At 47.3% G+C, this 26674-nt stretch overlaps 1 protein-coding gene across 5 annotated transcripts in view; it reads left to right on the top strand.

Annotated features, from left to right (window-relative positions):
* The window catches only part of dnm1a (dynamin 1a), a 76616-nt gene that overhangs the window by 8243 nt on the left and 41699 nt on the right, over positions 1-26674 (top strand). For all 5 annotated transcript variants that reach the window (XM_036528659.1, XM_036528656.1, XM_036528655.1 and 2 more), the window contains exons 2-9: positions 17094-17167; positions 19016-19165; positions 19260-19463; positions 19832-19930; positions 21643-21803; positions 22504-22646; positions 23584-23719; positions 25618-25685. In XM_036528659.1, coding sequence (XP_036384552.1) covers positions 17094-17167; positions 19016-19165; positions 19260-19463; positions 19832-19930; positions 21643-21803; positions 22504-22646; positions 23584-23719; positions 25618-25685 — 1035 coding nt within the window. The remainder of the gene's footprint in view (positions 1-17093; positions 17168-19015; positions 19166-19259; positions 19464-19831; positions 19931-21642; positions 21804-22503; positions 22647-23583; positions 23720-25617; positions 25686-26674) is intronic.

Genomic DNA, 26674 nt, shown 5'->3' with positions numbered 1-26674 from the left:
AGGGTAAGGTCTCCTCCTCTCCTGTTTGGAGCTCAAAATCCCTCTGACTGATACATTCACCTGTGTGTAATTTGCCGTTGTCATGACTTTTTATACTCCACACAGTTCATTGCACATTTCACGTGATGGTCACCCATTGCTTGGCTTGCGGTGTGGAACATATCAATATTCAGGCCTGCGGCATATAACACATATCAACACAAAATCCGAGTTTTCTAACCACTGGCTCAATGCTGTTAAGTGACAATGTGATGACACTTCAATAAGGTTTTCTTTCCCCTGTGATCCGCTTTTCAAAATCTCAACATTACAACATTACAAGGATCTCCCACATCGTTTCCCAAAGTATCTAAAACACATAATTCCTGGATTGTGTGATGGTGGTAATACATTGATCATAGTATCATCATAACGGTTTTGACTCCACTGCAAATATCTATGTTTTCAAAACACGCAGTTCCACATTCCACACCCTGACATAACAACGTTCTACTGTCTTAGACGGAAACATGGCTGAAAAACAGGCTCTATATCAAAGGGCTTTTGTTTTGAGAGACATTTCAGTTTAATCTAATTGAGTTTAATTTCATTTTATTGTGCATCTTATTATCTCTTCGTCAGCTAATTTTGTGAATTGTTTCTGAACTGGGAAACGCACTATGCAGCATTCGATAGCCTGATTGCTCTGACTCACTTGCATGAGAGTCAGTTGTTTCTTGCTGACCAATCAGCAGCAGTATGGATACCTCTAGGACAGATTACGTAGGCTAGAGGCTCTGTTGTTTTGCTGTTGGAAAGAGCAGCAGAATGGCCCCTCCCCTCCTCACATCACTCTCTCAGCATGCTGCATGATTATCTTGTCATTCCTGGGCCCTTCAGACTGGAGAAAAGGGATAGGGAGGAAAAGACGGCCAATGCTTACATGCCAGATCGCCGAGTGTTAGTAACTAAGGGACTATTAAGACGTCTTATTATAACCTGTGGTTTTGTCGCTGCGCGTTGCTGGCCAATCACTTTTCAGGATGACAAGTCTCTCCTTCCTCCCTCTCTCCCTCATTATTCTGCCGAGTCACCTTGCAGTCACCACGCTGCAATGTCACCAGACGATAAGCAGTGGTGACAGACAGCAAAGACTCAATTAATCAGAGGAGAACGTCTGGTGCGCGTCCCCGAAATCTGTCCCCCCTACCCTTGCTTTCGTGTCACTCTGTCCTAGGTAAACCATCTTTTCGGGTGCCTCACTTCGGGACTGGCCAGTGGGGACCTCCCGTAAAGGCACAGCACCTAGACACGCCATATGTGCATCAGCAGTACGACATTTGACCTTTGACCTTTGGCTCTGACTGCTGCAGGGAATGGTGCTGTTGTGTACGTGTAGGGATGTGGTGCCTCAGAGAGCTGCTGTCGGGAGCTCATAGATTTCCATTGTAAATACGTCTCTGCTGAAAGTTAATGAGCCGTTTTTTATAGCGGGCACACTACTCTGTTGTCTGATCCATGTGCAGAGGACCTGGGTTTATTGCTGTTCTTCTTGGTTGGGGCTCCAGCTGACTGGAGGTCTTGTAAATCCCAGCCCCTCTCAGGATTCCCTTCTCCGCATCTGTTTAATTACCTCAACAACAGCGTGGGCCAATCAAGTGGTGCAAGGACTCTCAGAATGCACCAATCACAGAGAGGAAGAAGCGGTCAGGTACACAGATATTATTGGCTGACGTGGGATGCTTCATTCTGCACAGCTTCGGGTAGATGGTGATGTCATAACGTAAGGAGATGCCTCCTGCTTCGGATGCTTTTAATGATGATTTAGCTGTTTGCTGAGCTGATTTCCACCTTCAGGTCCCCATTGAGGGATCTCTGAAGGCGTATTTCAAAGGTGCCAAGGGTCTAATGTATAGATTTACCACCTCCCTAAGTCACTGTGTTTTCCCCGTGAATTGCCGGTGAGAACCATTTTAAACAGGTTTATAATATTAAAATGTGTAAGATCATATTGAAAATGTCATTCCTCCTGTTTGTGCGAAGAATATATATATATATATATATATATATATATATATATATATATATATATATATATATATATATATACATATATATACATATATAAATCACTATGTGGATAGAACATCTCCCTCCCTAGATTCACTCCTGTGAAGGAATATTTTGGTAACTTGAATGTGTTGCTATATTCACACAGAGAGCATAGAAAAAGGCCGCATTGCTTGTGCCCTATTTGTCTCAGAGACAGCAGCCTTCAGCAGTCCTTCAGAGCCACAGTAATGAACTGAGATACATGCATTTTTATTCATAAGAGCCATCACCCTCCTGCCTGCGTGGCAGGTAATCTGGTTACAGCTTCTTTCCTTTTTTGACTAATGTGTCCTCCCTAAGCCCGGATCAAATAACGACAGCATGATTACATTAAATTGTTGTGTCACCGGCCTCTGCTGCCTACGTCTGGGGTGGCAGTGTAGCATAGTGGTTAAGGAGCAGGACTTGTAACCGAAAGGTTGCCGGTTCAATCCCCGCTGGGACACTGTTGCTGTACCCTTGGGCAAGGTACTTAACCCACAGTTACCTCAGTAAAATATCCAGCTGTATAAATGGATAACATTGTAAAGAACTGTAACCTATGTAAGTCGCTTTGGATAAAAGCGTCTGCCAAATGAATAAATGTAAATGTAAATGTCTGAATTCAGGTTTCAGGACCCGGGAGAGCTCTAGGGAGATGCAGCCCTGCAAACTCAACATCTTCCTATCTCCCAGAATCCTCTCCTGTGACGAATCCCTTTGCCGGAGTCACCATTGTGACACCCAGTTAGTCTGCAGAAATGCTCTATAACTCCTCTGTGGCTTGTTTTCTTCCTTGTTTTACCTAGACGTGTCCCATCGTGTCCCGGTGGTAGTAACTGGGGTGGCAGTGTAGCATAGTGGTTAAGGAGCAGGACTCGTAACCGAAAGGTTGCCGGTTCGATCCCCGCTGGGACACTGCTGCTGTACCCTTGGGCAAGGTACTTAACCCACAATTGCCTCAGTAAATATCCAGCTGTATAAATGGATAACATTGTAAAGAACTGTAACCTATGTAAGTCGCTTTGGATAAAAGCGTCTGCTAAATGAATAAAATGTAAATGTAAAATGTAACGTCAAGCCTCCTCCCAAAGGGTTCTGCTGCTACCCCTGGGCAAGTTGCTTTACCTGAATCGCCTCAGTAAACATCCAGCTGTTTAAATGGCTAGCATGTAAAGGTGTAAGGTGTGTAAGTCTCTCTGGATGAGTGCGTCTGCTGAGTGAATGTAAGACGATGCCTTGCTGTCTGAATGCAGACAGACTTGGATAAAGCATAAATGTGCCAGTGGGGAGGTAATGGCTGCCTCCCGTGATTCTCCACCCACACGTCTGTGTTTTCTGCAAAGCTCTGGGTTCGAGGAATGCGGCCGGCGCTCTGCGCTTTGGTTCCCAGGTGGCATCCATTGATAAAAACACGCCCTAATCCCTGACTCCCAGAAAGGGACATTGAGGAATGGCGTGGTGGGAAGGGGGGGGGGGCGTTGTGCTAAGCTGGGCTCCTCCGCACGTCTGCGGCTCCCGCTCCACAGCTCCATCCACAGCCTTTGCTGTAATGCGTCGGCAGCTGGGTGAATACTGGGGAAAAAAAAAGAAAAACAGGGCTATTTATAACCAGCTAACGAGAATGGAGGATCGCCCACCGACTCCAAGATGGGTAATTAACTCCGTAGCACGGTGTGTGTGTGCACGCACGCGTGTGTGTGTGTGTGTGTGTGCGTGTGTGTCATTGTGCAAACAGACAGTGTTCCTCCTGCACAGTGTGTGGTTGGGCAGATAAGGCGAATTTACGGCTCCGTGCAGCCGAGTGAGGGAGCTGACAAACACTTTACTCTGCTATGTTTACTCTGGCTCCAGGGACCAGGGAGAGTGGGTGTGTTTACCCAGAGCTGGGCGCAGAGGAGGAAGCCGTGCTGTGAAAGAAAGGGTCCCCGGGAAGCGCCGCTTCAGAAGTACGATATAAATATTCTGGCTGGAATTTACGGTACATAAATGCATGGATGAGGAGGAGAAAAATGTACCAGCACCTGTGACTGGATATGTCAACACAAATGGACTGCATCTCAAAGCTGTTTGTCCAGAGAAACTGTGCACGCCATAGGCTTCCTGTTCTTCATTTGCAAGACTTTGTGCAAGGCATGCACCTTCATAATAAAAGCAATTTCGATGGGCAGATCAATACCCATGACACAGCCACAAAATGAACAGATATACAAGTGACAGTGGGGGAGAGCAGCCGACCTCCTCCATCACCAGGGTGCAGGTCCCACCGGGGCGATGCGTGACAGCCGGGATTCTCCGGAAGGCTCTGTTGCATGGTTGCCTGGATACCCTCATGCTGAGAGGTGGACCGTGAATGGAAGGGTTTCTCCCCAGGGGGACCCGGCCTCAGCGGGACTCCGTGGGGGACCATGTGTTACGATGTGTTACGCAATAAAGTGCCGGTGAGGGCGGGGGAAAGGCCATCCGTCCTGGGAGGAGAGGTACAGCTCCCACCCTTCTCTGGGGTGAGGGTGGGTGGGGGAGAGGGGGCCTGGGGAATTGGGAACAAGCTCCATTTCCTGTGTGCGTCTATGACGACAGAGAGGGAGAAATCTAATTGAGTTAAGATACAAGGCGAGAGGAGGGAGAGAGGTAGAGAAATGGACGAGAGAGAAAGTGAAAGAGAGAGTGAAAGAGGGAGCGAGTGAGACTGAGAGCGCAGAATGAGAGAGAGAGAGAATTTTGGGAGGAGGAGAGAGAATGAAAGGGAGAAAGACAGTCTGGCAGAAGCAGAATAGGAGAAAGGGAGATAGACATAGAAGAGGGAAGGAGAAAAATGAATAGAGAGAAAAATGGAACGATGGAAAAAGGGAGTCAGAGAGCAACAGTGAGGGAGAGAAAGTATGCATGAGAAAACAAATGCAATGGATAGAGAGAGCGAGAGAGAAAGAAAGAGAGGGAGTTTTACTGCATGAGACGCGCTGACTGTACTCTGCAGGATTATCTCTAATCTGTGTGAGTGCTGGACATATACAGCGAAAGAATAAATCTCATTGGCTCCCGCCGCAGCTCTAATCTGTGGGTCTGCTGATAATGAACAACAAGCAATCTTATTGGCTCCCGCTGTAGCTGTAATCTGTGAGTTTGCTGGTCATATTGAAGAGACCAGCTTATTGGCTGTCGCCATAACGGTAATCTCCGTGTTTGTTGTTGTTGAGGAACAGGCATTTACTCTGAGTAATAGCTGAAATGTAGTAAAAGGAGTAAAAGAAAAGAAATCACAAAGACAAAATTGCTTTGCAGTTTGCAGAACTGGAAACAGATTAGAAAAAAATCTTTGAAAACTGACAATACCTTTCATGCCGAGTAAATAAATCCGTGCTGTACGTGCTGGCCTCTTCTGACAATACATTTAAAGGCATGCATAAAAGATGCATTGCATACATAAACTCAATGCAGATTTACAAGCAAAATTCAAGTATTTCTCTGGAATGAAAAATTCAATGCATCAGCTCTGCAAAGAAGGTACAGTACATAAAGTAAATAAATACCGACTGTCACAGATACGAAGATGGCTCCTTTTCTTTAAACATCACCTTGTTTCTGAGTTAATAACCCCAGAAAAATGATGTCAGTTTTCTTAACAAAAACAAAACAAAGCAATCTTTCACCCTAGGATGAATGGTCTAAATGCACCAACCAGGACAGAAAAAAAAAATGTGTAGTCTGCCTTACCACTGACATTGTTTTTGTTAGTTCAGGGTTTCTAGTGTGTTGTCTGCTCAAAGGCCACACCCAGGGTAGAAAGGAGTGAGGTGAGGGTCTGCTGTGGAGATAGTCCCTCCTGACCTCTGACCCCACAAAGAGGCAAGGCCATTGGCCCTAATAACGAGATCAGTCCTGCTCTGCCAGGCTCTCTGGGCTGTTTCTTTGGTTTCGCTAGCTTTTGCATTATTACGGTGGTGCCCCTTTTAGGTTACTGAGCATAACTGAGCAGAAGGAGAGTGGGGCGTGGCTCAGAACCGCAGTAGGGCGCGGCTCAGAACCGCGGTGTGGCGCATCTATGTTCGCTGGTCCGATAAGCAAACCTCGGCCGCTCCGGGCAGAACCTGACACCGACGTGTCAGTGCACCGCACGGAGCGGGTTCTGCGAAAGCGAAATTCGATCCCGTCCAGCCTGCGGGGGCACGGAGGATTAGCTGAGTCCGACTCTGCAGTGCAGAGAAGCACCTGGTGCCCGTCCCATCACTCACTGTGAGGATCCCTGTGAGAGAATAATCCGCTGAGGAATCTCCATATAGCCCTGTGCAGCCATATGAATCTCTGGCTAATTGGAAAGCACCGTTAATGCACCTTATTTACCTTTACTTACCTTATGAGTCTGATTTTGGGATATCACACTCATAATAAAGTTTCAGAAATATATCGTCCCTACTGGTGTGATTTTGACCTGATCTGGTGGGATTTGTGCCTGTCTGTCTTTCTCTCACTCTCTCTCTTATTTCTCTTGCTCTGCTCACGGTCTCTCTCTCTCTTGCTCTCTCCCGCAGCGTTTCTCTTTCTTTCCGCTTCTCTCTCTCTCCCTCTCTCTCTCTGTCCCTCTCTCTCTCCTCTCTCTCTGTCGCTCTCCCCCCCCCCCCTTCTCTCTCTCTCTCTGTCTCTCTCTCTCTCCTCTCTCTCCCCCCCCCCCCTCTCTTCTCTCTATCTCTCTGTCTCTCTCTCTCTCCTCTCTCTCTGTGTCTGTCTGTACTCCCTCTCCCCCCGGTGTTCTGTCAGCGTGCAGACACGTGAGATGGCGTGCTGTATATGAGAGTGTGAGAAGGTGATGGTGGGGGGGGGGCGGGGAGAACAGCAAGATGAGGTGGAGTGGGGGGTCTTCATCTCAACAGCTGTCTGCTGGTAACTGGGTCTGCAGCAGGCAGGGGTGGCGGGTGGTGGGGGGCAGGGACATCCTGTTTCATGCTATTTTCATCTCTCCTGTTCAGCGAGGACACTAAACATACCATAAATCTTTTTTTTTGTCATCTTAGTATCAGCAGAGCACTACCCCTCCCTATGTTTTTTGTCCATTTACTTGAGATGTTGTTTTTGCTTAAGCCTATAGCTTAGATACAGAGGGCCTGATACAACCTCTTAGAGGAAGCTAATGCTGTGTGAGCCCCCCCCCCCCCACCCCTGCCCCCCATCCTCCTTCCACCCTGAGCCCTTTTCATTCTGTAAGGACCCCCACAGCAGCGCTTCACTCCCCCCAGGCCTTTGATTCCCCTCTCTGGAGCTCCGCGCAGCCTTTCTGGCCCTGGTTCCAGCCAGCCTGGGGCCGGCCGGCCTGATCAATGGGGTTTGCGGTGGTGGGGTTTGAGAGGAGGCCTGTGCTGTGCCTGCCTGTGTCCATATGGCTGCTCCATATGGCCGGCTTTTTTTTGTGTGTGGTGGGGGGGTGGTGGTGGTGGAGGGAACCTGCAGTCACTGCCATCTGTCCCAGGCAGGGTGTCACTTGGGGAGGGGAGGGGGGAGGGGTGCGTGAGGGGGGGGAAGGGGTGCAGGCGTGAGTTTCGGGATACGGGGGCAGGAGTCCTTTCACCTGCATGTGGCCTGAGGGGTTTTTTTTATTCCTTTTATTTTGGGATCTTCCTTTCTGTGCTTAGGATTTTTGGGGCAGCACTTTGAATTTTGCTGTAGGGAATTTCTCCATGCTGGGTAATGAAGTCGAACTGATTTGAGTTCAGCGGAATTGAAATTGGATTGAGTTCATTTGACTTAATTTGTGCTAGTTTTGATTAACAGAGATTGTGAAGAGAAAATAGTCCATTCAGACATCACATTTATTTAGTTAGACATCCTTATCGATTGACCAATCAATCAATCAATCAAGTATATCTGCTTAAATTAAACTTCTCCAGAGCGCCTCATGAATTGCATTACACTGAGGCAATGCAAATTACAAACAGCCCAAAATGAAACAGAAGCTGCAGATACCCAGTAAGATTTATATTACATGAATTTAACATAATAATACCCACAATTATGTAGCTGGAATTTTCCCAAAGAAAAATGTCCTCTACTGATGATTTAACCCTCACACACGTGGCTATGACACTTTACTGGAGATCCTGCTACTTATATTTCATCTTAAATACACCGCCTCGGTTTGGTAACCTCCACAAAGAGGCGGGAAGTGGTAGTCACACTCGCAGTGCTGTCCAGGTTTCCCTCTGTTGTGTCACCCCGCTCGTCCCCAGCAGTTGACCGGCTTCACCCCTCCCCCTCCCTGCTTCCCGAAGCGGCCGCTAATAAGTGAGAGATTAGCTGTTTGTTGTCCCTCCTGGTTAAGTTACAGATAAACAGACCGCCAGACAGGTTGAACGCAGTTACACAAATAATTAGAGTGAATCACAAATGAATGAATGAATGAATAAATAAATAGCACATTATCATGTAGCCTTCTTTCTTAGCTCAGGAGCGCCTTGTGTCAGCATCATGGAAAATGCACTTTGTTCGCACTATGCGCTATGGGTCGGCAGCGTAGCATAGTGGTTAAGGAGCAGGACTTGCAACCGAAAGGTTGCCGGTTTGATTCCCCACGAGGGCACTGCTGCTGTACCCTTGGGCAAGGTACTTAACCCACAACTGCCTCAGTAAATATCCAGCTGTATGAATGGATAGCATTGTAAACATTGTAAAAATGTTTACAATATTTACGCTCTGGGTCGCTCTGGGTAAGAGCGCCTGCTAATTGCCAATGATGGTTTGCTGGTGATCTCACGTGGACATGCGTTCAGTGGCACATGCACAGCGTTCAGAGCCGAGTGGCAGGGAAGGAGGCCAAACGATGGCGGCCAGCGGTCCCGTTGTCAGCGGGCCGCCACGCAGTGAGGAGCCGCTGATGCTGTAGCGTGTGGTGCAGGGATCTGCGTGTGAGCTTTACGCAAGTAGCATGGAACAATGCCTGGGAACAGATCTTGTAACCCAGAGGTTGCTGGTTCAAATCCCTCCAGAAGAAATGTTGTACTCTTAACGAGAGTCAAGTGTCTACAAAAGACAAGTGTCTACAAAACTGTAATGTGCAGTAGCGCTGAACTTTTGACCTGAGGGTTGTAGATTTTAGTCGCTCAGTTGCTCCCCTGTAAATTCAGACACATATAATGGATTAAAGAGCCTGTGCTTTGCAAGCATTGTTCCATAATCCACAATGGATTATATAATGGCATCTGCTGCCTCTGACGAATAATGTCACTAAATGAAGAGGTATGACGGAAACGATCAGCCCTTGTGTGCCTGAATTAGGCTCCATTGCAAGCTTAGTGTTCCCACCTCTCTCTCACTCACAGTCCTGGAAATCGCTCAAGGGCGTTTGTAGTGAGGGAAGCAGGAACAAGGCATTCTTTCTGTGGGACTCAGTCACAAACAGCAGTACAGAAACGGAATGCGATGGCAGAGCCAGAAGTGAAGAAAAAAAAAAAACTCTAATCCGTTTTTTGAGAAGAATCAGTGCTTTTTATTGTTGCAAGGTTTGCAGGAATTAGAGAATGTGAGGAGAGAGCGAGAGAGAGAGAGAGAGAGAGAGAGAGAGAGAGAGAGAGAGATGTTTGAAAAGCTAGGAACAGTTTCTGTTTTATACACTGAAACACTAAACGCTGATCGATGCACAAGATTGATATTTTAGAGGGGCCCTTTGTTGTTGCTATGTTCAGAGCTCTTTTCAGCAGGTTTGATAGGTCTGGAAGGCATATGCTGAACCCCACAACGGTGCAACCTTGAAATGCCTCCCCCTGCACACAGACAGACAGACAGACAGACACACACACACACACACACACACACACGCGCAGGCCTAGAATTGGGGTGCCCCAGTTTAGGGATTGGTGAGTGCCCTGCAGTTGGTAGTGTCCCGTTCAATAGAATACATGGGACCATGTTGGTAAAGTGTGACACTGCCACCCTCGCTGGGTTGTACCGCTGTCCTGAGAGGCAACCTGGGCCAGCCTCATTTAGTCACAGTCTCTTTCTCTGTTGTCTTGCGCATTGAGGCTCTGAATGTGACCATGTTGATAGGCTGTTCCCAGATCAGTCAGTCATAAGCGATTCTCTCCTGTGGTCCATAGAGGCCTGTTGATTATTAATTGGCAGTGCTACTCTCCTGGCTGGTTCGCTTTGGGGGGGCAGGGGGTGGGGAGGGAGAGATGGGTTATGTCCTGGTTGGCATGGTAACCATCATCGTGACATTGCATAAAAGAAGAAGGTCAGCTGGTTAAAACTACAGCCTTGTTCTTCTAGAATTTGCACTTTATAATGACTCATATAAACTCAATACAGTATTTTTAGCACCAACAGGAAACGTTAACATTCCAATCCATACAATATAGCAGAATACATTCAGGTAAAATAATTTTTTATTTAAAACTATTGTAGCATATACCACTAAAAGGAGCGAGAAGAAAAAAGCATGAACACATTAATAAAGAGAAAAATAGTAAACTTTATTGCCAGGTTACCAGCTGGTTTCTGTTTATCTGTTGGTCAGGGTTATTTCAGGATAATACTTCCAACCGTTTGCTCCCCAAATCTGGTGTCCTTCCATACCTGCAACTGTGTCATTATATTTTATCTGTTGCTTGCAGCAGATGTGATGACTTGTGACTGTAAGGGAATTTGATACTGAAATTACTCATGCATCAGAGAGAGGGACTGTCAAGTCTGGATGTTACATTGCCCTGCAAGGAAATGGAGACTTCTTTTTAAATACGCCTAACCTGTGTGGCAGGAAGCAAATGCCATCTTTTAACATATTTTTTTTTGGTGAAATTGATGAAAATTACCTTTGAATGAGCCTTGTAGGTATTTCTCTAAGGATTTTATTTCCTCGATATTTGGTACCATCATTACAGTGATAGATATTGTGGGAGAGGGAACTTGTTGTAGGATGGAGAGAATTTCACGTTACGTCTTTGACTGTCCATACATTGCACAGGGCTGAACCGTTGGGATTCAGGATGAATTTATCCTCGTGTTCCATCTCCACACCTCCTGAAGGCATACTGTGTACAGAAACTGGAGTAAATTTCTCTCAATTTTGTCTTTTCAGAATCGCAAGTGTTTCACATCTCTTGGGGAGCCATTAAGGAGCGTTGCTATAGTTACTTAACAGCGGTTTATATATAGTGGCTCCAGTGAAGAGTATTCCCCTATGATGTTTTGCTGCCCGAGAGGGCATCAGAGTGTGTGCTTAATTTAAGCATCTTTTTTATTTGTTTGTTGAAGAAGGTTTCTGGTGCTCTTGCCAAGGGCCTCGTTATTGATCCACAGATGTCACCCTATTAAAAACTGCTTCCAGGTCACCGCAGAGTGGCAGCCAATGCCTGCAGAGCTGGTACTGGCAGTGCGGGGGGGGGGGTCTTTGTGACGGTGACCTGAAGTACGGAGGAGAGACTGTCCCATGGGGGCCGGCGTGACTGCGGTCCTTCCAAAAGCTTGCCCTCATTAAAAGTAATGCTAACACGTTAGATCAGAGAGATTTTGTTCTGAAATCATACTGTACGTATTTTCAAATGTATTATATGCACTTTGAAATTCACTGTATGAAACAGTGCCATTTTCGCATTTTAAGTGGAAACATATAACTTTCATATTGTAAAATGAAATATTATAAAATAGTTCCATAGGCACACTGTACTGGCATTACAGTGCATGTGGCATAGTGGCAGTGACTGATATATTGCAATATTTGTAGTGTATTCATATATTTCGCTGAACAGGTGTCCTTATTCGGGGCAACTTATATAGCTGACATTTTTACAAGTCATCCATTTATACAGTTGGATATTTTACTGTGGGTTCAGGTACAACACCAATACCCAAACTGGGAATCAAACCAGCCACTGTAGAAAGCACTGCTCCGCCATGCTACACTGCTGCCTGACCGTCTCACATATTATGCATAGGAACTTTTATCACATAAGGCAGCGGTGCTATCAGGATTGAGGGGTAAATTGAAGAGACGCACGCCCCCACCACATCAAAGTGAGCGCCGGGACTGGGAGACAGCCGCAGAGGCGCGGGGTGTAGATAAGAGCCGCCGGGGGACTCTGCAGATCTAATGAAAGGAAGGAGGTTGTTTTACGCTAATATAATAAAAGGGGACTTTTAATACTGAGCTGATACGGAGGATGCCTGCAGATAAACTCCCACAGTGGAAATCTTTGATCTTTCATTAGGGTGGCAGAGACTGTGAACGAAGTTAACTTATTTCTGCTAGTGTTGTTTCTACTTAATTTACTTGCTCCCTCTGTGTGTGTGTGTCTGTGTGTGTGTGTGTGTGTGTGTGTGTGTGTATTTGTATGGATGTGTGTTCTTGTTTTGTTGTGTCTGTGTGTATGTTTAATTGTGTATGCCTGTGCATTTGTGTGTGTGTGCGCCTCTTTGGTTATTTGTGTGAGTGTGTGTGTATGCGCAGGCATGCAAGCATGCGCGTGACTCTTTAAAAGCATGCATTTTCCGCCTGACGGAGCGCCATCCTGAGGCCAGGCCCGGGTGCATGTTCAGTGCGCGGTTTCCCCGATCTTACAGGAACAAAGCCGCGCGAATGCGCTCCTCCGCGGGTCCTCCATTAGCAGAGACGAGGCTGAATGACAGCGGAGGACAAAGAGGATGCTGCGTCCGTCCCTGCCGCTCCGCCAAGCCCGAGGTGCAGAACGCACCGTGCAGTCCTACCTGCCCTCGCTCCTGGCTCCCTTCCCATCAGCCTTTGCGTTCTGTCAGCTCAGCTGGTGCCCAGCTGCTTCAGTGCTTTCTCGGCCTGTCAGAGATGCACGTCTTAAACAAATCCTGTCAGGTGCAGTTTTTCAGTGCAGGTCTAAAACAAGAGGGATTTTTTTTTTAGCAGTCGGTCACAAATTACAACGTAAATGTTCAGGCCGGATCAGTTGTTGGACTGTTTAATTAATCTGAACCTTGAATCCGAGTGATTTATCATCTGGTCCAAATGAAGACTAAATCTAATGATGATGTATTGCATTTATATAGTGCCTTTCAGGAACTTCTAAGGGCTTTACAGTGAAGGCGGAGTGACGCACCTCCTCCACCAATGTGTATTAACCAACCAAGTAATGCATAGCAGCTGTTTTGACCCAGAATGCACAATGCACACATAGGCTGGGGTGGAGAGGAAGGGGTTTATTTAACTGTATAAAGTGAGGGATTATTACATGGCCAGACTCAGAGAGCCTACTTGGGATTTTTGCCAAGACAGCAGGGAATCCCCAACACCTTTATGATAAGTGCCATGGCGTCTTAGTTTATCGTCTCATCTGAAGGATGCACCTCCTGCTGAACAGTGTCCCCATCACTCCACTGCAGCACTGGTCTCCTGCTACGGTTCAGAGGAAAGACTGCCCCCTACTGGTCCACCAATCCCTCTTTCAGCAGCAACCAGGTTTTCCATCTCTGATCTAGGCTCTTAAACAGGCCAAACACTGCTTAGCTTTAAACATCAGGCAGAAATACACCGCAGGGCGGTGTGGCAGCTGGCAGTAAATAAATTAGTTAATATCAGAATCTGAATGAAGTCAAGAAGGGAACCAGAACTGCCCACATATTCCTTACCTAATGCATTCTTATACCCAGACAATCTGCTTAGCCCAGTGCAGAAGTAACACTTTTCACAGTCTTGCTTTTTGATGCTAGTGATATACATAGAACACACTCACCACATTTTCAAAATTCCATCCAAACAGCTGAACAGACCCTCTGAGCCCCAATTATGACAGTAGTTTCTGAGCGACGTGGTATCAATAGGCTCTGCTCTGAAATTCCTAGACATAATCACACATTTTGGCATCACGTGAAGGGTCAAGGTCAAAACCCAGGATAACACACTGACATAGTTTTCTCGCAGTAACCGAGAATTAAAGCATCAAAATTCTTAAAACAGCGGGCATTTAGTGCGTCTTTGATCTGGCTGGGAAAACGCAGCGTTAGCGTTTCTTCGAGAGAGCTTCTTGTTCCGTTGAAGAACAGAAGAATGGATCTGAGCAGGAGTGTGTATTCTGGGCTGGTTCCGGTCCTGGGAAACGGGTCCATTCAGATGAAAGTCCTCTGGAGGAGTGTTTTGTGAGTGAGCTGGCGCACTGATGTGGATTCTGACCTGAAGCTTCTCTTTGCTGCCCGGTGTTGGGGTCGTCGGAGGGCAGTAGCCGTAAGAGTGACAAGCAGCAGGGAGAATCTAAATACAGAGACGACTCAGGACACAAGAGGTTTGGTTCAAAGAAAATAAAATTACCTTTACTGGAGACTAGAGAGAATCAGAACAGCCTTGGTACAAGAGCTCACACACAGTAAGCATGGCAACTGAAGTCTGAGCAATAACTTGAACAAAAGGCAGGGATTAGATAACAGAGAACACAGGTAACTAACACAGGTGAAACCAGTAACTAACACAGGTGAAACCAGTCACTAACACAGGTGAAACCAGTAACTAACACAGGTGAAACCAGTCACTAACACAGGTGAAACCAGTCACTAACACAGGTGACACCAGTCACTAACACAGGTGAAAGACATTAACTAAACGAGGCACAGAGAACACAGGACGTTATGAGGCCATCTGGTGGGCATCCCGAGAAGCAGCAGCCAAATCCCTGACAGTAACAGTGATGATAAGTCTTCACTTCACTGCCCAGTCGATGGGGGATGTCATCTGTGCATGTCTCAGTTTGGAGAATGAGGAGAATCGGGGGTCACAATGGTTCTACTGTCATATCCCCCACACCCCTGTACCATACCCTGTCCTCAAAAAAACCCACTAATAAGTAAGACAGTTGAGTTGTTACATACGCATTGACATTTTGTCATTTAGCAGGAGTGAGCCCAATTTGTCTTATTCAGAGCTACATAGGCAGCTCAACGAAGGTGTTGAAGTTGGTAGAACGGTATTTTGTCTGTTGCTTTAGCTTTGCAGACAGTGCGGGAAGGTGAGTCAGAGCAGATTAACCAAACTGAACGCACAATATCAGCCTGGAGAGTGATGCAAATGTAACGCTGGAGAGGTACTCTGCCCCTCTTGAATTAGGAAGGTAACCCAGAGGGGCTGATTGCTGGCACTATCCCAGGCAGGCGGTCTTCACCTGCAGGGAAGATGCTGTGAAACCTGTTTTCAGCACTGGGTTCTGTGCTGCAGTGCGGAGGGGCAGAGGGGCAGGGACCCGGCTGAGAGCAAAAACAGGGGGGCTCTGTCTGCCACTGAAACATACAGGCTCTGTCAGCGTGGAAGGAGTGTGTGTGTGTGTGTGTGTGTGTGTGTGTGTGTGTGTGTGTGTGTGCGTGCGTGTCTGTGTGTGTGTGTGTGTGTGTGTGTGTGTCTGTCTGTGTGTCTGTGCGTGGGAGTCACTGTAGAGATAGCACTTGATGGCATTGTGATTCAGTGCAGAACTTGCTGTGCCAAGAGATTCACAGACGCTCAGGCTCATTTTTTAATAGATTGGAACAATTCCCACATGCACAACTATTTACATATAAATATATACACACATGCATATCACTGGTGGCTTCTGTCTCCCTCCATGTAGTGGTGCGGGGTTAGCATTATAATCTCCTCACCCACGTGACCCGTATCTGTGAGCTGATTGGTGGTATGCTACCGATCTGACTGTTGCCAGATTTGACTCTCTCTTTGACTTCTGTGTGTGCAAGGAGAGGGCACCCTGGTGTGAGGATGGCATACTGTGCCAGTGTGCCCACACTAGAGGCACGAAGGCCTTAGCTGGAGACCAGTCCAGAGCATTACTGCCCACCCCCCCCCCCCTAACTGCAAAATAACAACTCAGAGGAAGTGTGCTGCTTTTTTATTTCCCTTACATTGCATCGTGCCTTTGGTAATTGCTGAAACCAATTGAAAAATTAACTTGCAAGTAAGAAGCACTTGCTTGTGGAAGGGACACTCCTTTAACAGTCAATTTAGGATAAATTGTATGCCTTTGGTGATTTTCAGTTTGCACATGAATATTCACTGAGACATGGAGTTTGGTCTCATTTTATATATACACACGTATCTGCTGTGTGCATGTGTTTTAGACTTGAAGATGAGCAAGTATATGTGCCTAACTTATGAAATACCCATAAGGCTCGCTAACTACTGTCACCATGGCAACACCATGCTTGGGTCCTTGGAGAGGTTGTAGAGGTTAGAGCTACAGATCCTTCTGGAATCTGAAAGCAAACAGATTGCATCTTGTGGAACGCTAACCAGACTGCGGCTGCCAACTGTAACTGAACGAACAAACTGCTCCAACTATCAGGACTGCCTCTCCATATGGGTGTGCTAATCTCATTGCAGGACCAATGAAAAGCTTTCTTTCACATCTGTCTTCACCAGACTGTAGTTTCCTGACATCTTCATTTTTCTTCAGCATGATTCAGTTGTCAAACAGATTAAACTTGATTGCGGAAGAACAGTGTCACCCCAGGCAAGATGACTGTCAGTTCATCGGCCCTTAGATCCTAAAATTAAAAACTTATTTTTACATGCATACTTACAGAGCCATAAAACCTTCTGCATGTCTTCACTAAAGTTATAAGGAAAGTGGCATACAGTTACCTCTGATATGTGTCAGGGGTCTCAAATATATCTCAAGGGCAATTAAGGGTCTTAGGGATATATGTGGTGTGTCTCAGGTGTGTCTGAGGTATGTCACAGCTGAGTGTCAGGCATGTCTCAGATTTGTCTGGGGTATGTCTCTGGCTGCCACGGGTATATCTCAGGTGTGTTTGATTTATGCTTCAGGTGAGTCCCAGGCTCCTCTCAGTTATATCTCAGATATATCTCAGGTATATCTCAGGTATGTTAAGGTGTATCTCAGGCATGTCTCAATTATATCTCAGGTATGTCTCAGGTATATCTCAGGTGTGTCTCAGGTATGTCTCAGGTATATCTCAGGTATGTCTCAGGTATGTCTCAGGTATATCTCAGGTATGTCTCAGGTATGTCTCAGGTATATGCTTGGCTTGTTCCTCACGGTCCCCCCCCCCCCCCCCCCCCCCCCGTGTTTGCACAGGGACTTCCTGCCCCGTGGCTCTGGCATTGTCACCCGTCGCCCCCTGGTCCTGCAGCTCATCAACTGTCCCACAGGTAAGGCCCCTCCTGTCAGGGGCACGCACCGCACTCCTGGAGCATTCTGGGTAATCCAACTATAAATTCGAGAGCAGCAGATAAGCCAGCGCATAACCCAGGATGATTGTTTGGTCTGCATCTCTCCTTGTTTTGTGTTTAGTTTATTTGACAAAACTGATATTTATCACAAATGATAGAGAGAGACACCCCCACCCTCCCCCTCGGCCTTCCACACCCCCTCGCTGTGGTGCTACAGCAGCAGCTTGTCTGTGGCACTGCGCCCACCCACAAAGGGGAGAGGGGGATGGCTGTGTGAATCCGAACACACTGTCAGAGCATGTGAAGGAAGCTGGCCTCTCTGCAGGCAGAATTCCTCCTCCTGGATCTATGGGATTCTGTTGGAATGGTGTAGCGGTTGATTGGTGGCTCAGGGTGAAAAATGCAGTTTCTATGGTAAAATAAAGCCAAATACAACCACGCAACTGTTATTCCATGCATAAGAAGACCAAGAATAAGTCAAGATCTGCATGATTTAATGATCTGCATGATTTAGGCTGATCAGAATCAAAATCAGACTTTATTGGCCAAGTATGCTTTTACACATACAATGAATTTGACTCCAGTTCCAAAGTCTGATTGATGCTTACATGGAATGACGTATAGATGGATGGAATGAGGTGTATAAAAAATAAATATTAACAGCTACTGCACAATAAGTTAATGTATACGGGAGTGCAGGCTGTGGGTCTCTACAACAATCTGTTATAGACATTTATTGTGCTGTGATAGACAGCTATTACACTGTGCTGTCGGGTGGCCTTGTTCAAATGGTGATGCAGTGATATGCTGAAAATGTGTTTGCGTCAGATCATTTCCAGGTTTCCAGGCTCTGTGTGTTTAGTCATTATTAATGCCATCTAAAAGCATTTTATTGCCATCAAAGGATTTTCAGCAACAAATGCTGGCAATATGCGATACCACATTTTGGATATGCGACTAACATTAGTCATTATCATTTATTTGTTTACCAGATGCTTGTATCCAGGGCTACCTCCATCTTTTACATAATGAATTCCGTTACTCATTTGTACAGATGGGTGTTTTTTTGAAAGTGGTACTGGGGAGTCAAACCTGCCACTTTCTGGTTATAGGCCCAACCCCTTCGCCAGAAATGCACGGTACAGTGCAATTTATAGACCATGAATGAGTTTTGTCCTCTTGGCCTTCACATTTTAAGACAGCCCTGCCGTTGACAGAGACAAGCAGAGGTTGTTTCAATATCATCGTCTTTTTTTGTTCTTTTTCTTTTTTCTCCTTCTCTGCTCAGATGACTTGCATCTTGTCAACACTGCCACCTAGTGTAGAAAGGTGAAATGGTTAACTCATAACTCCATTATGCATTATTATTATACTCTGAAGTATTTTCCTTCCTTAGGATGTGAATTCTTACTGAACTGTGGGGTCACCATTCATGCAGCTGATATGATCCCGTTCTTTGACTGTCTTGCGTTCTTTTTATTTTTCACTTTTCTTTTTCACTATTTTTCACTATTTTTCACCTTCTTTTCAAAATTTCTTTGCTTTTTTATCCTTCCTCCCCCTCTTTTCCTGTCCCTTTCCCCTCTCCTCTCCACGTCTCCCTCCCTCAATCATTCTCTCCTCCTCTCCTCCTCTCCTCCTCTCCTGTATTCCCCCTCTCCTTCACACATCTCCTTCTCTTCCCCATCTCCTTCACTCATCTCCTTCTCTCCCCCCTCTACTCTCTACTGCTCCCACCTTCTCTTCCTCTCTCCTCTCTCCTTCTCTCTCCTCCTCTCCTCTCCTCTCCTCTCCTCTCCTTTCTCCCCTCCTCTCTCCTTCCTCCAGAGTATGCGGAGTTTCTGCACTGCAAGGGGAAGAAGTTCACAGACTTCGACGAGGTGCGGCAGGAGATCGAGGCGGAGACTGACCGCCTCACCGGGCAGAATAAGGGCATCTCGCCCGTGCCCATCAACCTGCGGGTCTACTCGCCGAACGGTAGGGCGTGTGGGCACGCCACTGGCGGGTGGGGTGGCGGGGGGGGTCAGTGTTTGTATCCACCCTCACCCCTCTGCTTTCTGTCCCTCACCAGTCCTGAACCTGACCCTGGTGGACTTGCCGGGAATGACCAAAGTGCCCGTGGGTGACCAACCGGCCGACATCGAGCAGCAGATCAGGGACATGCTGATGCAGTTTGTGACCAAGGAGAACTGCCTACTGCTGGCTGTGTCCCCCGCCAACTCTGACCTCGCCAACTCCGACGCCCTCAAGATTGCCAAAGAAGTGGATAGGCAAGGTGTGCATCGGCTGGTGGGCAGGGGGTCAGAAGAAAATAGACTGCAGTCAGTTATTACTCAGGTATAGCTGGGTATAATGGTTGCAAAGAGAGGGAGTGGATACCATGAATTGCTCCAGTACAACATTGTCCAAAAACAGTTCAAAGCACCATCTCTAGGGCCTGGACAATACAAAGGGATTTTGATGCCCCAACTTTAACCTGAGACCTACCAGGCACTAACCCTCATTCCTACCACCCCTTATTCCAAAACTCACTGTATTTATGAGGCTTGCTAAAATGACTGCAAATCCATAGCACTAATCATAGCACTAATGAATGTGTGTGTGCGTGCGTGTGTGTGTGTGTGTGTGTGTGTCTGAGAACAGGTCAGCGCACCATTGGTGTGATTACTAAGCTGGATCTGATGGACGAGGGAACTGACGCTCGAGATATTCTGGAGAACAAGCTGCTACCACTGCGTCGAGGTGAGACTCGCACCGTGTCACAGTAAGACATAACGACACACCATCCACACTGCGTCACAGTAAGACACAGGGACACGCTGTCCGTACTGTGTCACAGTAAGACACAGGGACACACTATCCACACTGCGTCAGAGTAAGACACAGGGACATGCTGTCCGTACTGCGTCACAGTAAGACACAGGGACACGCTGTCTGCACCGTGTCAAGGTGACACACAGGGCTGCGAACACAGTGAGGTAAAAGCACTCTGAGAAACACAGAGCGGCAGGGAAACAGAGGAATGCTGGGAAAATGACAGTTTGGACTGGATCTAAGTGAGACGTTTTGGCTCAACAGAGTCCCAGCTGTGTGAGGTTTCAGCCTGTGCCTTTGCATTGCATTACAGTCAGAATGGCTAGGTTAAAAGAGGCGGTGTCTTTTGTTAATAAAAGCTGCAGTGGATCAGTTACAAATGCCCTCAGAGAAACTGCTGTGTCACACGGCGAGGGAACGGCTCAACTCCACATAAGCAGACAGTCTGACACAACAAACTGCTTTAAGCAACTTTGTAGCAGCTGACATTATGTAGAGCTAATTGCATGTGTCTCGCTGTGGTGGACTTATCCCTTTCATTTAATTATTTACTGCACAGTCATGCCTGCACTAGTGGCCTGTGCTGTGTGTGTGTGTTTGACTGCTGTCAACGCTGGATTAAACGCGGTGAGAACTTAATGCTGCACTCAGCAAAATTAGCGCCTCACTGTCTCCCTCTAGTGGCCACATTGGAATAACATGCAGTACAGAAATCAAGTCTGGGTCATGTCCTGTTTAAATAAGGAGAAAGAAAAAAAACAATGTCTTGATTTCAGTGACACATCTGGAAAAAACGTCTTTTTTTTCTCCTCCCTCCTGGCCCGCTGATTTGTTGCTGATCTCGGCAATAAAATATATTTGTGGGAAACACTCTAATGAAATTTGCTGATGTGCTTTCTTTCCATTTGATCCGGAGTTGGGCTGCTGCCCGGACACTTTTTCGCCCTCTGCGCGGAGAGATTCAGCCCGTCTAGCCTTTTTACATGTCTAAGCGCCTGAACCCTCACTCTAGCTTCCCTGGTTATTTAATGTGATCTGGCCTTTACACATGACACATCCTGAATATTTCACGAAACCTCTGTCTCCGGACATGAAGGATTGCAGAGTGAGAGATTGTGCAGGAAAAGGAGAGGCCTGAGAAAGGTTTAGGGGGAGAATCTGGTCCTAACAGGCGCTATAAGCAGTTTACTCCTCTCTCGCCACATTCCTGCTTTCCTTCTTTTTGTGGTAAAAAGATAAAACGTGTCCAATTTAATTTACCCCACGTTCAACTCTGATTTTGAAAGCTCCTGCACTGTTAGGGGAAAGCTTATTAACAATTTACCTCACATCTGTCATTTAGCATGTATTCTGTGTCTGGTTGAGGGCTGAGATTTTTTTGGATATTTCTGACGGAGGAAAAAAGGTTTTTGAACCTGAAACGCTGGCCAGGGAAAGCCTTATGCAGACCAAGTCAGTGATCCTCTCAAGGCAGGCTTTTCAACAATTAACATGTCCAACCCCACACTTTCCTGGAGTTTTTCCTCTTTAAACCGGCCAGTGTGTCTGTTAAGGGAGTCTTCGCGTTTTCGAGTCCCTCGCCCACCCATGTTGCCCATGACCCTGCTGCAGCTATCATGCCCTGCTGTCGCCCCCTGCAGGCTACATCGGGGTGGTGAACCGGAGCCAGAAGGACATCGATGGGAAGAAGGACATCAATGCTGCCATGGCTGCAGAGAGGAAGTTTTTCCTGTCCCACCCAGCCTACAGGCACCTGGCTGACCGCATGGGCACACCCTACCTGCAGAAAGTGCTCAACCAGGTGAGCGCGCGGCCGGTCAGGTGACGAGAGAGAGAGAGAGATGGAGGGAGGGAGAAAGAGAGAGAGAGAGAGAGAGAGAGAGAGAGAGAGAGAGAGAGAGAGAGAGAGTGTGTCAGCGTGTGTGTGTGTGTGTGTCCGCGCCTTGTGCTTCTGCTCTCTCGTACGAACACCTCCTCTGACAGGAGGGAATCAGGAGTGAGTTCCTGCTCATGTGGCCTGATCATACAGATGGGCCCTGATACTGTCTGTACTTGTTTCTGAAATCCCAACCCATTTGTATCACCTTTTTAAAACACCTTTCCAAAATTTTAAAAGGTAAATTAATAACGTTAATAACACATTCTGCCTAATATCCACAGCTTTATGTCTCCTGTGGGGATATTAAGTAATAGGGCCTATCTGTAAAGAGTAGATAGCGATTAAATAGGGTTATATATTGTATAAAACCTCTATGATATTAATGTCTCCTCGTGTACTTAGGATACAAGCTGGGCTGATCTGTGTGGATGTGTTGAGGTATTTCACAGATGTTCAGTAACTGAAGTACAAGACCAGGATATATATTTAACGGCATGAATGAGGTTTACAGGCCTCTGGGGCTGGTACCTGATACAGGTGTATAACGGAAGCGGTCTCTGTGAAAGGCTCTGCATGTCATCAGCTAAAGGTCATGACCCGCTCCCTTCACCTCCTCTCCTAGCAACTGACCAATCACATCCGAGACACACTCCCGGGGCTGCGTGCCAAGCTGCAGAGCCAGCTGCTGTCCATCGAGAAGGAGGTGGAGGAGTACAAGAACTTCCGCCCTGATGACCCGTCCCGCAAGACCAAGGCCCTGCTGCAGTGAGTGACCCCCATGTACACAGTAATGCACACACACACGCACACGCACAAACGCGCATGGGCACATGCACATGCACGCACACACACGCGCACACACACGCGCACACACACGCGCACGCGCACACACACATACACACGCTCACACACATAACCAACAGATCTATTGTACATTTATGTCCTACAGATTGGACTTTAACAACCTTTAAGAGCTTTCTCTGTGACAACATGATCAGGAACTGCCATGTAACATGCATGTCTGAGTTAAAAGTACATCTCACATGTAAGGTTTTCAGGGAAAAAATCAATAGGCTTCTGAAAAGGAACCCCAGGGCAAGTTTTTGGTTTGACGTACAAAGCCAGGGGTTTCACTGGACAGGTTTGTAAATACTTGGTGTGTCCAATCAAGCACCACGACTGGAATTCATTTCCCCTTTGAACTATACAAGGTGCTTTTTTAATGCACACTTTCTTACAGAGTTAAGGCCTCAGTTTTGTTTTGTCTCTCTCTCTCTCTCTCTCTCTCTCCTGTCTTTCTCTGCCTCTCTCTCTCTCCCTTTCTCCTCCACTTTCTCTCTTTGTCTCTCTCTCCCCCTCTCCCCCCCTCCTCTCTCCTCTCTCCCCTCTCTCTCCTCTCTCCCCTCCCTCCCCTCCCTCCCTCTCTCTCTCCTCTATCTCCCCTCTCCCCCCCTCTCTCTCCCCTCTCCCCCCCTCTCCCCTCCCTCCCTCTCTCTCTCCTTTCTCTCTCCCTCTTTCCCCCTCTCCCCCTCTCTCTCCCCCTCTCTCCTCTATCTCCCTCTCTCTCCCCCTCTCTCTCCCCTCTCCCCCCCTCTCCCCTCCCTCCCTCTCTCTCTCCTTTCTCTCTCCCTCTCTCCCCCTCTCCCCCCCTCTCTCCCCTCTCTCTCTTTCTCTCTCTCCCCCCCTCCCTGTCTCTGCCCAGGATGGTTCAGCAGTTTTCAGTGGATTTTGAGAAGCGCATTGAGGGCTCGGGGGATCAGATCGACACCTACGAGCTGTCGGGCGGAGCCAGGATCAACCGCATCTTCCACGAGCGCTTCCCGTTCGAGCTGGTGAAGGTGCGTCACGCCCCCGCTGCCCCGTCCTCACCGAAACGCACCACTCCCAGGGTCAGATGCGCTTACACACAGGACTCTGTGCAGCTCAAGAAACAGCACAGAGGCACGTTTTGGAGAGATGCACTGCAAATGCACCAGCGAAACAAGCGTGCATGCAGACGCTTACATAGATAAGTGTGTCCACAAAGCACCCATAGACCCATACAGACTGTACCGATGTACAGTTATCCCACACCAAAGCCAGCGTCTGTGATGGGGCTGCGGTACATTTCCAGTGCAGCAGGAGGGGAATTCTTCACAGTGGAATTCCATTCAGTATTTTTAAAGCTAATTTACTTGGTATATTTAGAAGTGCGTGTTTGGAATTTGGGCGGCTCCTTGGTTCGGGAGTTGTACTCTCACTGCATGTAGGCTGTCCACTAGGGCGGCGCCCTGGTCCCCTCTCATCGTTCTGCCCTACTTTTCCTGTGTGTTGTATGTTGGGGGGGGGGGGGGGGGGGGGGGTGATGGAAAGAAAAAGAGACAGAGAGAAAGGGAGAGACAGACCAAGAGAAATGAAAGAGAAGGGAGAAGACGAGAGGAGCAGGACAGACAGTGAGAGAGGGGAGAGGGGGGTGAGAGGGAGAGGGAAAGAGTGAAAAAGATAGACAGTGGGGGGGGAGAGGGGGGTGAGAGGGAGAGGGAAAGAGTGAAAAAGATAGACAGTTAGAGAGGGGAAAGGGGGGGGGGGGAGAGGGAAAAAGGGGAAGAGGGGAGGGGGGGAGAACCAGAGCAGGAAGAGGGGGAGAGAGAGAGAGAGAGACAGAGTGAGTGTGAGTCATAGCTCATGACTGAGGCTCCTCCAGGACCATTACCAGAGACTTCGTGACTAAAACATTCCGTTCTCGCTCTCGCTCTTAAAAAAAAAAAAAAAAAAAAAAAAGAGGACCGACTCCCCACGTCTACAATGAAATACTCTGTCTGGAGGGGCACAGGGTGGGCCGCTGTCAGGACGGGTTCGAGACCGGAGCGGCCTCAGAGCGCGGTGGAAAGGCAAAGAACAGCCGTGGAGACTCACGCAGCCCACGCGTCTCTCTAACGCCGTGGGTCGCGGTTTTTTACACAGAGCGTGCCTTCATAAGGCCTTCACTGCGCATACGTAATTCCTTCATGAGCCTGACGTAATATCTTAACACTGCACAGTCATCCAGCAGGAGATGCTTTATTGTGGGTGACGTAGAGTGACTGCACATATTTGCACATAATCTCTTTCATTTGTTACCTAATACAGAAAAAATTTATTTTTCCTGCATCTATGATAATATAATTCTTTAAGTTATAGCGCTTATTGATATTCATCGTACACTTGCATTTGATATGAGCCAGTGGCATTAGCGTATTACGGTGCTCATACTGCACAAATACGCTGCCGTGACGGACAAGCATGGCTCCATGACCCGCGTTAAGGGCGGGGCCGTTGCGTGCTGTCAGTGATTAACCCATCTGGGCCACTGAATCCATTCCAAAACTCTGTGATTGGCTGGGCTCAGCCAGTCATTGTTAGCAGATGATGGCGGTTCCTGAAGCTCTCTTTGATAAACGATTCTGAAAGGTCAGGCTTAGATGTGGGCTGTGGTTCCGGGCTGTGGGGGTGTATGTGCATTCATGTGTGTGTATATGTATGTACATACTGTATGTGTGAGTACTTAGTGTGTGTATGTATATATATACATATAATAAATTTATAAATTCAGGGTGTGTGTGTGTGTGTGTGTGTGTGTGTGTGTGTGCGCGCGTGCGCGAGTGTAGACGGGTGTGTGCGCGTGTGGGTGTGTGTGTGGGTGGGTGTGTGTGTGTGTGTGTATGTATATAAATGTGTGTATATATGTGTGCTCATTGTGTTTATTCTCTGCTTCCAGATGGAGTTTAATGAGAAGGAACTGCGCAAGGAGATCAGCTATGCCATCAAGAACATTCACGGCATCAGGCACGTCTGTCCCCTGTCCCTGACCCCCCCCGGTGCCTCTCCCTTTCCCCCTAGCCCCATACCGTTTCCCTGTCGACTCTCTCCAAACCCCTACTACAATCCTGTCTCCTCTTTGCCTAATGTCACTCAGTGTACTTGTATGTCTGCCTTTGTCTCTCTCATTCTGTCTCTTTCTTTCTTTCTCTCTTTCTCTTTCTCCTTCATTTTTCTCTCTCTTTCTCTCTCTTTCTTCTCCGTTCTCTGTCTCTTCGTCTCTCTTGCCACCTGTCTCTCTCTCTCTCTCTTTTTCTCTGTCTATCTGTTGCTTTCTGTCTCTCTCCTCACTGACATTGTATCCCGACTGCCACAAAATTTGGGATTAGATCTGTGATCCCTGATGTTTCCATTTTCTGTCTCAGCTTCCATCTCTCTGTCTATTTGATTGTTTGTCTGTCTATCTGGCTGGCTGTTAATTTGATTTGTCCCAGAAATATTCATCCCAGAAATGAGAAATCAGTGCCTGATTGCCTGATCTACGTGTGGCTTGTTTCTCTTGCCAGGTCTTGACCTCAGCCCCATGGCTGTGTTTACCATGTTTTTTGTTGACCGGAGATCAGTTATTTGCTGTTGGTCCCAGTTTGAATTGATTTACCTAAAAGCAAACAATCTCTGCTGAACAGCTGTTGTTTTCTCGTCTCTATTCTTATTGTTATTATCATAATTTACTGCCATTTTTTTGGCAGACGCTCTCATCGAGAGTGACTTGGAAGGCTAATGTGGCATGACATGTTAAACACATCACAGCTGAAGCGGGAATGGCAATAATACCAGCGCAGGGCAGACAGAATTACAGTCAATGGGCACTGAGGGGAAAGCCAGTGTTGAAATAAGGGCATAACAATAAAAGCCTAGTGCCTAGCAGTGATCTTCAGCTCAGAGCAGCTCACAGTACTTATATCACACACGGAGCGATCTGTAGCAGCAACAACGCCGTAATTTCATTAAAGCGT

This window comes from Megalops cyprinoides, chromosome 5 (assembly GCF_013368585.1).
Source record: "Megalops cyprinoides isolate fMegCyp1 chromosome 5, fMegCyp1.pri, whole genome shotgun sequence".
NCBI classification, from domain to species: Eukaryota; Metazoa; Chordata; class Actinopteri; order Elopiformes; family Megalopidae; genus Megalops; species Megalops cyprinoides.
The sequence above is the reverse complement of the archived record's forward strand: the minus strand, read 5'-3'. Positions and strand labels throughout refer to the sequence as shown.